The sequence below is a fragment of the Netta rufina genome (assembly GCF_964035555.1).
Source record: "Netta rufina genome assembly, chromosome: 13".
NCBI lineage: Eukaryota > Metazoa > Chordata > Aves > Anseriformes > Anatidae > Netta > Netta rufina.
Window position 1 is genome coordinate 14,601,967 of NC_140136.1, and position 13,938 is coordinate 14,615,904.

The 13,938-nt window shown below is 40.7% G+C and overlaps 1 protein-coding gene across 1 annotated transcript in view; it reads right to left on the reverse strand.

The window, feature by feature from the left end:
- Positions 1–2,818: 2,818 nt before the first annotated feature.
- The window catches only part of MMP2 (matrix metallopeptidase 2), a 35,401-nt gene continuing 24,281 nt past the window's right edge, over positions 2,819–13,938 (reverse strand). The window contains exons 10-13 of the mRNA XM_084294508.1: positions 10,788–10,924; positions 8,736–8,895; positions 4,940–5,049; positions 2,819–3,789 (exon numbers count right to left, since the gene is read on the reverse strand). Of these exons, the coding sequence (XP_084150634.1) occupies positions 3,686–3,789; positions 4,940–5,049; positions 8,736–8,895; positions 10,788–10,924 (511 nt within the window). The 3' untranslated portion in view covers positions 2,819–3,685. The remainder of the gene's footprint in view (positions 3,790–4,939; positions 5,050–8,735; positions 8,896–10,787; positions 10,925–13,938) is intronic.

The following is a 13,938-nucleotide window of genomic DNA, read 5'->3' on the forward strand; positions in this document are numbered from 1 at the left end:
CCAGAGGGAGATGGGTTACAAGTAACGGCACGTGGCTCTGACAGGCCTGGTGTGCAGCAACCCTGCTGCCCCTGCCCCTGGCTTATTTTTTGTCAGTCTCTGAGTTGTTGGGTTTTGTTATTTTGGGGAGTATGTTCCCATTCTGTGTTTTTGCCCTTACTACAATTCACTACCTCGAAATACCTCAGCACTGAGGAGTTTCCACATAACCAGTGTGGAGCAGGCAGCTTCCCCTGCAGGCATAAAACTCTGCACTTGCAGAGATCCCCCGGAGCCCGGTGCCTGGTCATGTGTTGGCTTAGTCACTTCCAAAAGCAGCTGAATGTTCATTCACCCCGTCCTTGCTGCTAAAAGCACGCACGTCTGTGTTTGTCAGTAGAAATACTTTGTCTAAACCAGGCCCGAAGGACGTACTTCCTCCTGATTCAAAGAACAGCACAGTTGCTGTCAATTGCTTAAATTTATGGGTAACTACTGCTTTGTAAAGTCGTGGCAAAATAGCAGGAAGAAAATGCATTTTTAACAAAACCAGAGGGTTAGTGAGGTACAAGCTGTTGAGCATGACTCACGGCTCGGGCTGGGGTTTCTATTCAGTGTTCAGACTGTGGTGTTTCTCTGGAGCCTTGGCTGCCTTGTATGTATTGTGACAGATTGTATTGCACCAAACCGCTGCCCTTTACTCCACTGGACTGGAATTGCCCTGCTGGGGGCATGGAGCCTGCCCTGCAGACAGCTGGTGGAAAACTGCCTTCAGCTGGAGGAGCAGCGAGCCCCTGTGCAGCACGTGTGCAGCCTGCCCCGACACCAGGAGGCTGAAGTGAGCCTGACTTCCATTTAATGGGAATGTGGAAGCAGAGCAAGTTAGGTAAGGGGCTCATAGAGCTTTGTGCTGGGGTTTTACAGGACTTCAATTTAAAAAAATAGAATAGCATTTGTTTCTTCCTCTGTTTTAAAAAAAAAAAAAAAAAAAAAAAAAGAGGGTGAGAATGCTGATTCAGTTCTGACGGTGTCTTAGGAGAAGTGTAGAGGGCAGGAAGAACGGGCTGCTCCCTAAGGGATGGTGTGGCAGCAGGGCAGGCAGGGGCAGTGGTCTCGCTGCCAAGGGCGCAGTCCTGCAGTGCCTCAGCAAGGTGAAGAGAGCACGTGAGGGTAAGCAGCTTCAGCCAGGAGCAGGGACATCCAGAAAAACCTATGGGGATGGGGCAACTCCAAAACCCACCAGGGAAGTGAGCTGGATGGGTTGGTGTGGGACACAGCCAGAGCTGCTTGGGAAAGGACTTTCTATCTCATGGCTTACTCACTGCAAAGACCTACAAAATCAGGGAGGAAATTTATGATTTCTTAAGTTTTGGCCATAGGGAAGAAAATAGCATCCCTAACTGGAAAATGGTTTGAAGTAAGTTTAGAGCTGCTTCTCTGTGATTATGACTGGGTGACACCTGAGAGACAGAGCAGGTTGTGTTTGGGTTCCAACAGTGAGTTTTAAAAGTGGCTGTCCTCAAGTGAAATGAAACCCAGGGACTTTTTCAGGATGTTTTGTGACTTCTGGCAATTCAGTGGTCAATTATGAAATGTTAATGGGAAGGGTCAGTATATTCCTCCAGCTTGTGTGATACCCTCTAGGTTGTCACCTAGGTAAATAACAGTTCATGAACAGAAACTGATGTGTTTACAAATGAGCTATGATAAGCTTAAGGTTGCCAGTCTGAAACTGAATTGAAAGAAGAGTAAGTAGGTTTAAGGATAGAAAATCTGTTTCTGTTTTTCTGACAGTGATGTAGTCATTGGGGAATGGATTTACACAGGCAAGAACAAAACAAGAAGCTGTGCAGAATTCTTTTAAACCCACCAGATGTGCAGAGTTTTGTAGGTTTACGGTCTTACTGTTGCCGAAGGTATGCTGGTGGATCAGCCAGTGTTGCACAACATACACGTAAGTTGGAGACGAACAGGAAACTCTTGCAGTCATCAGTAGAAATGTGATTTAGCAAGCTCAGAGCTGGAAAGACTCATTGCAAGTGTTCTTCTGGTATATCAATGTTTGGAAACCTTTGTATTAAATACAGATGTTAGAGCATGCAGTTTGGGGCAGTCTTGACACAGAACCCAGAAGTCTTGAAGGAGTGGTTACTTGAGGATGCTTAAAGCAGTAAGCGCTTAAATTCCCTGGGTTGAAGTTACTGCAACACTCAGGAGGAATTCCTGGCAGTCCGAACACAGTAGAGTATTTCCACCACTGGTGTAAGATGTCTGTGGCAGACCATACATCCCTGCAATGCGTCGTCAGGTCCTGTGGTCCTGAGAAGGTTGCCAGGGGTCTGCAAAAACTGAAATTCTAGCATTTTGCAGTTACAATTACTCTGGTTTATGCCTTACCTTGTTAACTGTGGTGCAGAACTAGTTAGGAAGGCAGTTAATGGTGGCTGAAGGGAACAAGGATGCTCAGAAGGGAGATATCCATCTTTTCTTTTGGCAGTAGTAGTGATTCATCCAGGTGACAATTCTCTAGTGGGTGATACTGATGGTAGTGGGATGGTTGGACCAGATGATCTTGGAGGTCTTTTCCAACCTTATGGTATGCGGGGCCATATCATCTCTTTAATGCAAGCTGCTGCCTTCCATCTTAGAACAAACAGAAAAGTTAACCCAGGTTTCTAAATAAGTCCAGTATACAGTTATATACTGGGGTAATATTGCCCACCCTTTGCGGTATCCACTGTAACATGCTACTGAACTTCTGATTCCAAATGATACGAGAAAGCACAGCCATGAGAAATGTTGACAGTGTAATTTGATTTTATTTGTATCATTGGCACTTCATGTGTGGGACATTTTTGTTTTGTTTTTAAATGAGAAACATTCCATCAAATGGGAAGAGAACACTTTCTGTTGCCCAATGCATAAGCAGAAAACCTAACCAAACAAAAACCCAATATTAGAAAGAATGGAAAAATAAAACAAGTTAAACAATAATACTTGGCTTTTATGTATAACGCATTGACTTCAAAAATCTGAGTCTTCTGTCCATATAAACAAGTTATAGAGTAGTAACAAAGTGCATGAAGCAAATTGCTAGACTTAACTACGGTATTAAAATAAAAAGTACTTTAAAACAATACTTTAATACAGTTTCTTGCCATGATTCCATCATGCATCAACACAAATCAAATCCCGAGGCAACCTGTGCCTTTGACAGTCTTTCTGTAGTATGTAAATAAATGGAAGTAATGATCAAACTCTCAAGAGGGTGAAAAACATCAGGACAAACCATCTATTTATAAAAGAGTTGTATTAAAAAAAATATATATCAAAGTGCACTGCTGGTACATCTCGTTTGAGGCTATTGGGGATGTATGTAAGATAACACAGGGGCCTGATCCAGTCTGCAATGGTTTCAATGCTTTCTTTAAGCACCAGGGGAATAAAGACCGACGGGTGTTCTGTTACTAGCATTACTATTACTAGCATGAAAAACTGAAAACTTGTACCAGAATATATACGTAAACATCTCTTGTATACTGAGGAGGCAAACAGTTTTAAATTATCTGATGTGTACAGTACTGGTACTTAATGTTTTGGTGCCAGTACCAGACTGGTCCAGTAATTAGCATTCAGATCTATTTCTAATTACAGATAAGGCGTATAACAAAAAAGTAAATATTTGATTATTAATATCTCATACAGTTCAGCAACCCAACCAGTCAGAATTTATCTTGCCAATTTTAACAATCTTCAAGCTCTTGTCTTCCATCTGTAGATAATACTGGTCTTTGAAAAAGTAGGTGTACCCTGTGAAGGCAAATAAAACAGTATGCTTAGATTATGGAGCACAGGACTCTTGATCAAAGCTTCTTTGTTTGATTTCACAAAGCTTAATGAACTATAAGAGCTTATTCCTGAAGCATTTGCACACATTAAAAAAGTTTTATTTAAAAAATAAATAGAAATTCCCATTCTGGAGAACAAAGGTCTTGTCCTAAATAGAACCTGAAGTCACTTTACCATTTTGTGAGCCAGAATTTTCTGGGCAGAAATATTTGCTGGCAAAATTGCTGTTGAAACTGTAAACAAGTTGGGACTTGTGATATTAGCGATGTTTCCAAACTTCTACACATACCTGTGCAAAATAGGAGGCCATGCCATGGGCCAGGCCTTCAGCTGAAGTTGCTAGGAGTGTTTTTTTTTTTTTTTTTTTTTTTTTTTAATAATTTTAATAATAATAAGAGCAAAACACCACCTGTTTGTGATCAAGGTGAACATCATATTCTAGTTCCTGCTATGCTAGAGCAGAAGGGTGCTGAAGTGGTGCTGATCCTGAACAGCCTACAGAAGAGTGTGATGTCTGGAGATCCAAGTGACTGTGTCATCGGTAGCTCTTCTCCATTTACATAACAGCCTGACGGTTGTGTAGTGGGCTTTCAGGCCAGTACAACAAAGCAATGGAAAGTACTAAGATGCTTCAAGGTGCTTTGACAAGCCATGCATAGCCTTATTATCGCTTTTGCTATTTTCAAGAAAATAGCAAGGAAGAAAAGGAGAAAAATCCAACTGAATGCTGATTTTTGCCCTGTTAAGTTTTTGTGAAGTGTTCAGCATCAAGGAAGTAAATGATAAAGAAGAGTAGCAGGTTGAAATTCAATGAGCTTTGTGAAAAAGGCTGTTAGCAAAACTGTTATTATTTATTTGTATAAAAGTATTCCAGGAGAGTTTCTGTTCTGTAAAAGTTTCATCTAAAGTATTTTGAGCTGTGATTAATAGGGTGTTTGTCAACTGATGTTCAATGGAAAAAGAGAGAGCCCAGAAAGTTAGTGTGATCTAGTAGTTTGCAGATGTGAGCAGCAGTGGCTCTTATGGACCACAAGGAATTGAAGTATCCAGTAAGTGTCACAGGAGACAAATAAGAGACCTTGTTAGAGACTTAGATCAGATTATAGCTTACCACTGTCACCGAGACCCAGGACAGCATCTAGGTTATCTGGAACTCCATTCCAGGAATCCGCAATGAATTTAGGGGATGCAAGTTCCATTTTTTTCTTTTCTTCATTGTACCTAAAGCAAATTATATCTCTGCATTACATATCTGTATTTAACGTAGAAATTTAGCATAATTTTTCAGGGAGTCCTCATGTGACTGTATAAAACAATCAAACAGAAAAGATAACCAAGACTGTAACATTGTTTACATTGAATTATTATTATTATTCTTAATTCCTTTAAAACCCTGTGAAATCCTTCCTTCTGGAACTGTAATTCATGCTACATTGAAATTTTGCTAAGCAAAATGTTTTCCAGAAATCGAGCTTTAAAATTCCAAAGATAATTTTAGGAAAGGTGACTGTTTTCAGGCAGCAACCAACATATGGAGATACCAGATTTTAATGAGAAATTAATATATTTAAAAAAAAAAAACACACTTGTTAAATAAATTAAGCTTGTATTCCATGTAACTGATGGATTACTATTAAATTACAAATTCCACCCTAATTCTTCCCTTAACTTTTTGTTAAAAAACCCTATTGATTTCTCACAGTCCTTTTTCTCTTTGTGATGTTCAAGAGGTAAATGCCATGTTAAAATGGGTGCATTTATTTGAACAACACGATGGCTTTGGTGCACTGCTTTGAAGAGAAAACCTCATCTGATGCTAATCCACACAACTCCGAGGAATTAGGGTTTAGATTTCAGTGTCCTTCAAAAGTGAGTGGACCTGCGTGCATCCATGTTGGCAGACGATCAGTTGTTTCACTGACTGCTTCCCGCTATACATGATGAAGGTAGATCGGTGTGGAGTCATTTCTGCACACCCCCAGGTAATCCAGAATCTCCATTTCCATACACAGGGAATAAATGTCCCACAGATGCAAGGTCCTTAATTGCTCAGAGGAAAGCAGCAAGACAGCAGCCTGGTTTCCCCTTTTTCCTGGCGTATAGATTTCAGTCAGTGCTGGGCTGGAGCAGGGGAGATGTCTTGAGGAGCAGTGACACAGGACATGCTTTGAAGCAGGCTTCTAGTGCGTGAGACCTCAGTCCCTCCACCAGCACCTCTTCAAAAAGGGCAGGCTTCAGACAGCTCTTCTGGGACCAGCGCTGGCAGGAGGAAAGTGTTATGGTCGTGTGTTCTGCTTCTCACATCTGTGGGTACCTTGGGTCACTTCTCCCTTACTGCACTATGAAACTACTTGGATTTTATCCAAAGGTACACTAGTACAACTGAGCAGTAGGTTGGTTAAAATCAATTTATATAAATAATTTAAATTACTTCCTATATTTTCTTTGGGTATTTAAAGAAAAGCTTAGTGTCTTCTTACGCAGCTTTAAAATTTGAGCTGTGGAATCTGAGCCAGCTCCGCTTCTTCTTCACATAACTTCTCTTTGTTCAACAATCTTGTTACAATAACGCTAAAATAGCTCAGGGCTGGATGAAGGGAGAGGAGGAGGCTTCCAAAAATCCATTAAAAGCAAGTGTGATAATAGCAAAGAAAGGATTATGGTATGAAACAATTTTGATTCTATGTGGCAAAGTCCTTGTATAAAATGAAACAAGCACATTCTTAAATGTTACTGCATCTGATGCATTTTTTTCTCAAATATTTGTCAACAGCTTGCTTTCATCTTTAACATATAGAAATTACTTAAGCTTCTTTTGATTTTTTAACAATAAATTATGCGTTCTGGAATGCATAGGAGTACGGTCTGAGATTAGAGTAGTGAATTACGTGGAGGCCCTGGAGTGCAGTTAATCACAACAATGGTTGGTACAAAGGAGCCCGGCAGTTTTGCTACCTCATAGTCTGTAGGCTCTGATAGAAATCAGAAGTATTGCAAATGGCTGTATTAAAACTACTTGAAATAATTTAACAAGATGGTCTCTGTGACATTAAAAGATGAATAATGTTCTGTAGCTTTTAAGTTCTTTTTTTTCCTTTAAATTATAGAGGAGAGTAGAGTCTTCAAAGTAATTGAAAGAAAGTTATAATTAAGTGGCACTTGTAAAAGGGTATTTTATTTACTTACAGGACTCCACAGCCATTAGGATATAAAAAAGACATTCATCCAACTTGATAATAACATGAAATTAATGTTCATATAAAGTGGACTCAATTTTACTGATACTTCCTTTGATATTTTATATAGATCATCTCTCAGAAGGGCCCCTTATAGCTTGTAGAATCTTTTAGATTTCTCTTGCTGTTTCTACTTTTTAGCTTTCCTTTAAATTGTCAGTTAATGGGTGGTTCAATTTTCAGCCTGTTGCTTAATGGTGGCATTCCTGGAGTACAGCCCTGTTCCTGGAAGAGACCTCAGATGGTAAAAGCAGGAGTTAGCGTCTCTGTTCTGGTCTCACACTGTTCTGCTAGGCAGCACAGAGGTAATTCACCCAGTTATCAAAGCACCAAGGCACGTCTGCTTTGTAAGACCATCTTTTGTGCCAAGTCTTCCTGCCAGCTAAGACGGTAAAATTCCATTAAATAAGCTTAGTACACTATTCATCAGGTGCAATGCAGGGCATTTACTTCTAACACTGCAGTACTCTTGGGGCATTTTCAAGACATTCCTTCTTAATCTCTGAGACTGATACCTTTCCTGGACAGAGCGTGTTCTTGTAGCAGGTCACTTGCACCTTGATTGCAGTTTAGATATCTTGAAATTTACTTAGAAATATAGCTTGGTGCCCAGCTCTGGCACAGATTGCTGTATAAGCTTAGTCAAGTCTGTGCATCTTTCTTTTTTATGCTTTGCCCATCTAAAACATAAAGCCTTGGGTGGAATTATTGGGTGATGATTATAGTAACACAGATCCCATGCTGGTTAGGGTGTCTCAGCCCCATCGCAATATGATAATTGTTTTAATAAAAAGGTGTGAATTTAGTTGCTTATGTTGCATCATATTTTGCTTCTCAAACAGTCTTTTAACAGGAACCCTAGTGTAAATACACATTTACAGGCATTTGTGGGTATTTGTGGACTTCTTTGCAACAAATCTTCCCTGATCATGCACTGGAAACATGAAAAGGATTGCTGAGACTGTCAAAATGCATTGAAGCTGTGATTTCTTTCCTGAAGTACTAACAGCCTTCTTGCAGTTTGTTCAGATCTCCTCAGTGCCAACTCTATGAGTAAAGCTCATAGTGAGTGACTGGTACATCAGCTGCCGAGAGGATTGCAGTCACCCCCACATCTCCAGTGAGCTTCGCTAGCCGCAGGTTGGTGTTTCTTTTGCATACAGCGCCTTCAGACCTGGTGGCTTAGTGAAAGAATTTCAAAGGCAATCTGGCTTCAAGTGACTGATGATTAGCATTTATTTTTTTTAAGTCCTTTCAGAGCTTTCTCCTAATTATGAGCTGGTGATAGGACCAACTTGCCCCTTGTAGGAGCCTGGGACTGATGTGGGACAGTTGCTGGGACGCAGGGTTCGAGGGATGGGTTGTTAGTGGTGAGCAGCGTGGCAGAGACACCAGATCTCCTCTTCCCTAGCAAGTTGTTAGCTCAAATACACACTAGATTCCCACTGTTGTATTGGAGTGCTCTCCAACCATATCCCTGCCTCAGCATCCTCGCCCACCACCACTGTCAGTGCTGTCTCAGCAGCCCTCCTTTATTTTTTTTTTTTCCCCCGGAGGATGAAACCCCTGAGTCTGACTGACTCCTTCCTCCTGCACGTGAGTGTGCATTCAGCCCTAGAGATCCAAGCTTGGCTAACAACGTCCTGCCACTGCCACTTCTTTGCCTCTTACTTCCAGTATCTGTCTCCAGCGAAAATATACGTCTTCTTGTTTCTGCCCCAGTTAAAAGCTGCATCGACGCGTTGCACATCAGGCGGTAGTCCCAGGCTGGTGAGTTTCTTTGGATAGCCCCTATCCAAGTTGCTGGCTGTATAAACCCAGTACTCATTTCCTAAGAAAAGTAAGAAACAAACTCTAATTATTAATCAAATACAGAGGAATATTTCTTCTTTTGTGCTATGATATGGGAAGTTTTGTTCTAGTTGTAATGCTAGACACTCTAATATTTTTCCATCTATGAAACACTAGAGTGCAGTTGTACTGTGATCACAGTTTCTGCTTTTGCCTTGTAATTGTTGCTTGATCTTAGTAAAATATCACCTCAGTGTGCTTTTGCCTCCTCTTTCTCCTTGTCTGTCTCATTTTTCTGAACTCTTGGGGAAAGTCTTTCTAAAGTACAGCTGTTTACCTTTTGAAAAACAAAACACAACACAACAGTTGGCATATTGTAAAACTAAATTGTTAATATTGGTAAATTTTTGTATGGTGAAGATGGGCTGAAATTGGACATGGGCACCTGGAGGTTAAATGCAGAAACTCACTACTTTTTTTTTTTTTTTTTTTTTTTTTAGCCATTTGTCTCCTTGTCTTGTTTTATTTAGTGATTTTATTGAGCAATTACCAGGAATTTTTTGCCCAGAGTTCCTGCTTCTGTTGTCTTTTGTCATATGACATATTCTAATGTCTCTCCAAATATGTACTGGTGGAAGATGGTCTGATTTTGCATTCTTTATGTGGAATTGTAATTTCCTTAGTAAACACCCCAACTGGATTCACTTAACACCGTGGAAAGATTTGTTCATGAAGGGATGTCTCTTGGATCCTGCGATACAGTTAGTGGGAAGGAAAGTCAAATATTTAATGAGACAGGTGTAAAGGGCAGGATTGGAGAAATACTTTAAAAAAAAAAAAAAAAAGCGGGGTGTGAAATTGCGCTTTCACCATTCAGGAGCAAAGGGTGGCTCTCGCCAGCAAGTATTTTCAGACAGCTGGGTTTCAGGTGACTTTCAAACCAATCTTTGATGGCTTGATAGTTCTTATTTACTTAAAGCAGGTTAGTTATGTTTTTCTGGAAAACATAACAAGGGGGCTGACATAGGTGAGAGAGGGAGAGAGATGCAGATGTAATAGGGTTATGTATAGTATATGCATTATTGAAAGTGTTTTGACTTGGCTGAAATAAAACATTTTAAAGTGTTTCTTTTCCTGATGTAAACTAAAGCAAATAGCCTTTGAGCCATGTGGAACAGATTATCATTACTCTTTTCCATCCTGTACAGAAAACGTACAGCAGCATCGGCCATGTGGTATTTACATGACTGGAGATGTTTAGTCATGTTTTTAGGAGACACTGCAGCCCAGTTTTTGCTGGCTCAGTCTGTCATGTTGAAAGCAGCCTCCCAGCCCTGCTAACTCGGCCAGCACAGCTGAACCATGTGTGTGCTTTAGGGTGGCCAGGGCAGCCCTTCCCCTGCTCCTCCCCTCCCGCAGAGGTGGCGGGCATGACTGCCTCTGTCCTTGCTGGAGAGCCACCGAGGCAGGTCCTGGGGAGCCAGAGCAGAAGTCAGCCTCTGGCAAAGGAGGAGAAGGCTGGGGAAGGCATGGGAAAAAAGGATGCAGTCTTCTCAAGCAACCCCGACAGACAATAGGTTAAAATGAGAAGAAAAGGAAGAAACACAGGGTGAAACAGAGCTCCCACTGTTGCTGTTGGGTTGCTTTGTGTTTGAAGTCCTAATCCCTGTTTAGTTCTGTTTGTTGGTGAATGTATCCTTCCAGGGGCCTGTGGCTCCCCTGTGCTGTGGCTGTAACGGGGCTGAATGCTGGTCAGAGCCTCTAGACCCAGCCTTTGCTGGCACGGGGCGTTTGAGATCTGCCACCCCTACCAGCGGCTGTACTGGCTCCCAGGCAGGCCGTGCCCTGGCCTGGTTACAAGTCAGAGGAAACCAAGCCGAACACAACACTTATGCAAATGACTACTTGCATTTTAAAGCTAAAAACCAGTACCTGAAAAAAATACAGCCTTCTCGTCCTGAGGGGCCTCGTAGACAGCATCAATTTTCTCTGGCAGATCAGGCCAGAATGTAGCAACAAGAAGAGGACCCGTGGGTTTTCCTCGAGGGTTTACAGTCCTCCACATGAATCTGAGCAGAACACAAAATTGTACGAGATTTACAATGAACTAATTCAGCAGCACATCTGTTTCTCATCATTCCTGGCAAAGGCCGGGTGCGCGTGCACGCATGTGTGCGCGCCCACATCATCAGCAACACACACTTAAAACTGTTTTCCTACAGCAACTGGAAAGCCAAACCATTCGCTTAGATGTGTGTTGCTGAAACGATGCACGATGAGCTGCATGCTGGACTGCGGATGAAATTGCTTACGCTGATTGCTTTGGAGTTCGCATTGCTCTTTGCATCAGAGCAAAATGCAGTCTGTGCTTTGATTATACAAATAAACTCATTTACAGGGCATTTAAACTATTAAAGCTCTCCCGCTGTTGTGTATGGAGCAGATGGATGAGTGTTGGACAAAAGCAGAGATCTGTATTCCATGAATTGCTCTTGCAATGGCTGTTGTAGTGACTGAAAGTTCAGATTTAATAACTGTATATCAAACTGCTTGGAAGTGAGCTGGGCTGTAAAAGGAACTGCCAGCTCTAAAAATGTTCATTAGAGAAATGCAAAGGGTGATTTATTGGCTACTTTATGGATAAGTAGGATCATCATTTGATTTAAGCTCTAAAAAGCTGTAATTATCTTTAAGTGGCAGAGCTTTGTACTGAGGGCTTTTGGTGTTAAAAATAGCTCTGCAGTTTCTTCCTCCATAGAACAAACAACTTTTTTCCCTCAGAAGAACAAAAGTTTTGCTGTTGTCATAAATCAAACTCAGCAGGTTAGTGATACCACTAAGTATAGTCATACCATCAAGCTGGAGCTATTAAATTATAAGGTCAAACAGCTCTCACCATTATTATGTTTCTGAAGATCAAGATGCTACTGGCACCTTATTTTTTGCAGACTGCAAGTAGTCATTACTCGTTCCTACCTAGAATAAGCAAATGCTTGAGAAACCAGGAGCTGAAATTGATTTTTGCTTTTGCCTAAAAGTTGGAGCATCAGTCCTAAATTCATTCAATAAATTGCTGTGTTTTTATCAACAGAAACTTGACTTGAAACAAACAACATTAGCTAGGACAAATAAAACATTTTGAAATGCATTTGCAAGTATAATTAGCTGCTGCATACTGAATTATGATAATCTGCAGTGTTTGATATGAAGAAGAGTGCAACTGGCAAAGTGCATCTTTTTTTCTCTTAATTAATAAATACATATTAATTTAACCTGACATATGGTACTAATAATTAAGATAGTAGATAAACTTATTCTCATTTTGCATGCACAAATCTATTTTTAACATGTAAAAAAAAATCTGAGCATATCCCATGATTTTCATTTAAAAGAGAGACAAAGAATAGAGCAGTTTGCTAATTGCTCTTATTTGTGACAGTTTTTCGGCATACATGAAACACTGTAAAAGGTAATGATAAAACATATTTTGTACATCTCATCTTAGACAGAAAAGCAGATCCAATATATGAAATAGATATCTGTGTAACAAATTTTCACAACGCTTCTTTCCTAAAAGTAGCTCCTTAAAGGAAGAAGGAAAAAAAAAAAGCTCCTGTGAAAAGCCAGGTTACAGGATTCTCAGTCAAGTTTGGACCTGATTCATGGCTGAGTCAGCACTAATAATTGCTATCTGCATGAATTCAAAACTTTCTGGAGTCAATGGAGACTTGAACACGGGGTTTTTTTTAATAAAGCCCACATTTCAAGGAACTTCTTAAAATGGTGAGGTTTTCTGTGGGGAGGGAAGCTTTGTCAAAGTTGAATTTTCTTTTGTTTCTGAATTGGGTAAGAGGTATTTTTATTTCTACTCATGCCACTGAGGAGACGGTGAAATTTTGCTTTCTCATTTCATTTTGAAAACATTAAAATGTTTAAAGTCGTTCAGGTTATATTTTAATATTAGGTTTGTAGACAGAATTCATACTTTTAATTTTATATGGTAACATAATCAATGTCGTTATTATTACTTATTATGATTATGTGCAGCTATGTAAAGGGACCAAATCAGTGGGTTGTATTTAGACGCTGGTTGCTTGGAGAATCCTGTGCCCAGTGGAAAGGCTCAACTGTTGGGTGTGTAGTCCCTTTGATTTCTTTGGTTTGAGATGTGGTTTGAGGGGAAGACAAAAACAATTTTAAAAATAATTCATCTCATCTGACCTCCTTTTTGCTACTTGCTTCTTATGGCTGTGCAATGTGACAGTTGGGTGCTGGGGTCATTTCAGTGAATCATAGAAGTCACACGACATGATAGACATCTTGCTTTTTGGATTCCAAAAGTGAGTCATAATGTTGCTTGCCTGGTATTTTGAATGCTGCAAGACTGACAGGCAAACCCATTCCAGAGGAAAACAATTAAACAATTGTCTGCTTTTGCTGAATGTTGGGTAGAGAATGAGCCAATTTGAACAGATTGGTTTAGTATTTGTGTAGTTCTTCGACCAGCTGAATGTGAAATACCTCTGTTTTGTTCAGATTACAGGGAACACCGAATTGCTCTGCTGATTTAGGGACAGTTTTCAAATGGTTCCTTGCTGAATCAGGCTGTACGTGGTTACCACTTTATCAAAGCAGAAGCAAGGGCTGAAAATCAAGGCCCACGAGTGAGCAAAAGGACATCAGGATGCTGTGAATACTGTGGAACTTGCAAGGCTTTTTTATTGTTATAAGAATGTGTTTTTCCTTTTGAAAGCACTGAGATAAGGTAAATAATTTAGCTCTCTGACTACGCTAGCAGATGTTTTTGCACTGTTTTTGGCAAACTTGGTAAGCCAGGGTGGTGGGACCAGCTCTGCACTGCTTACTGGAGGGGCCCAGCACTGGTTTCCTGCGAGGCTGATCTGCTGGTACAGTGGGGCCCTTTCTGGGCCAAGAGAGGGCTATTGCTAGCCATTACTAGTGATCCAGGATCACTGGGTTGTAAGGAATCTGGGCCTGCTGCTGATGGGGCCCAGAGGAATAGCACAGAAGGTTTCCCAGGTGTCCCCATGGACGTGTTGAATGAATCCTTTTAGCACATAGT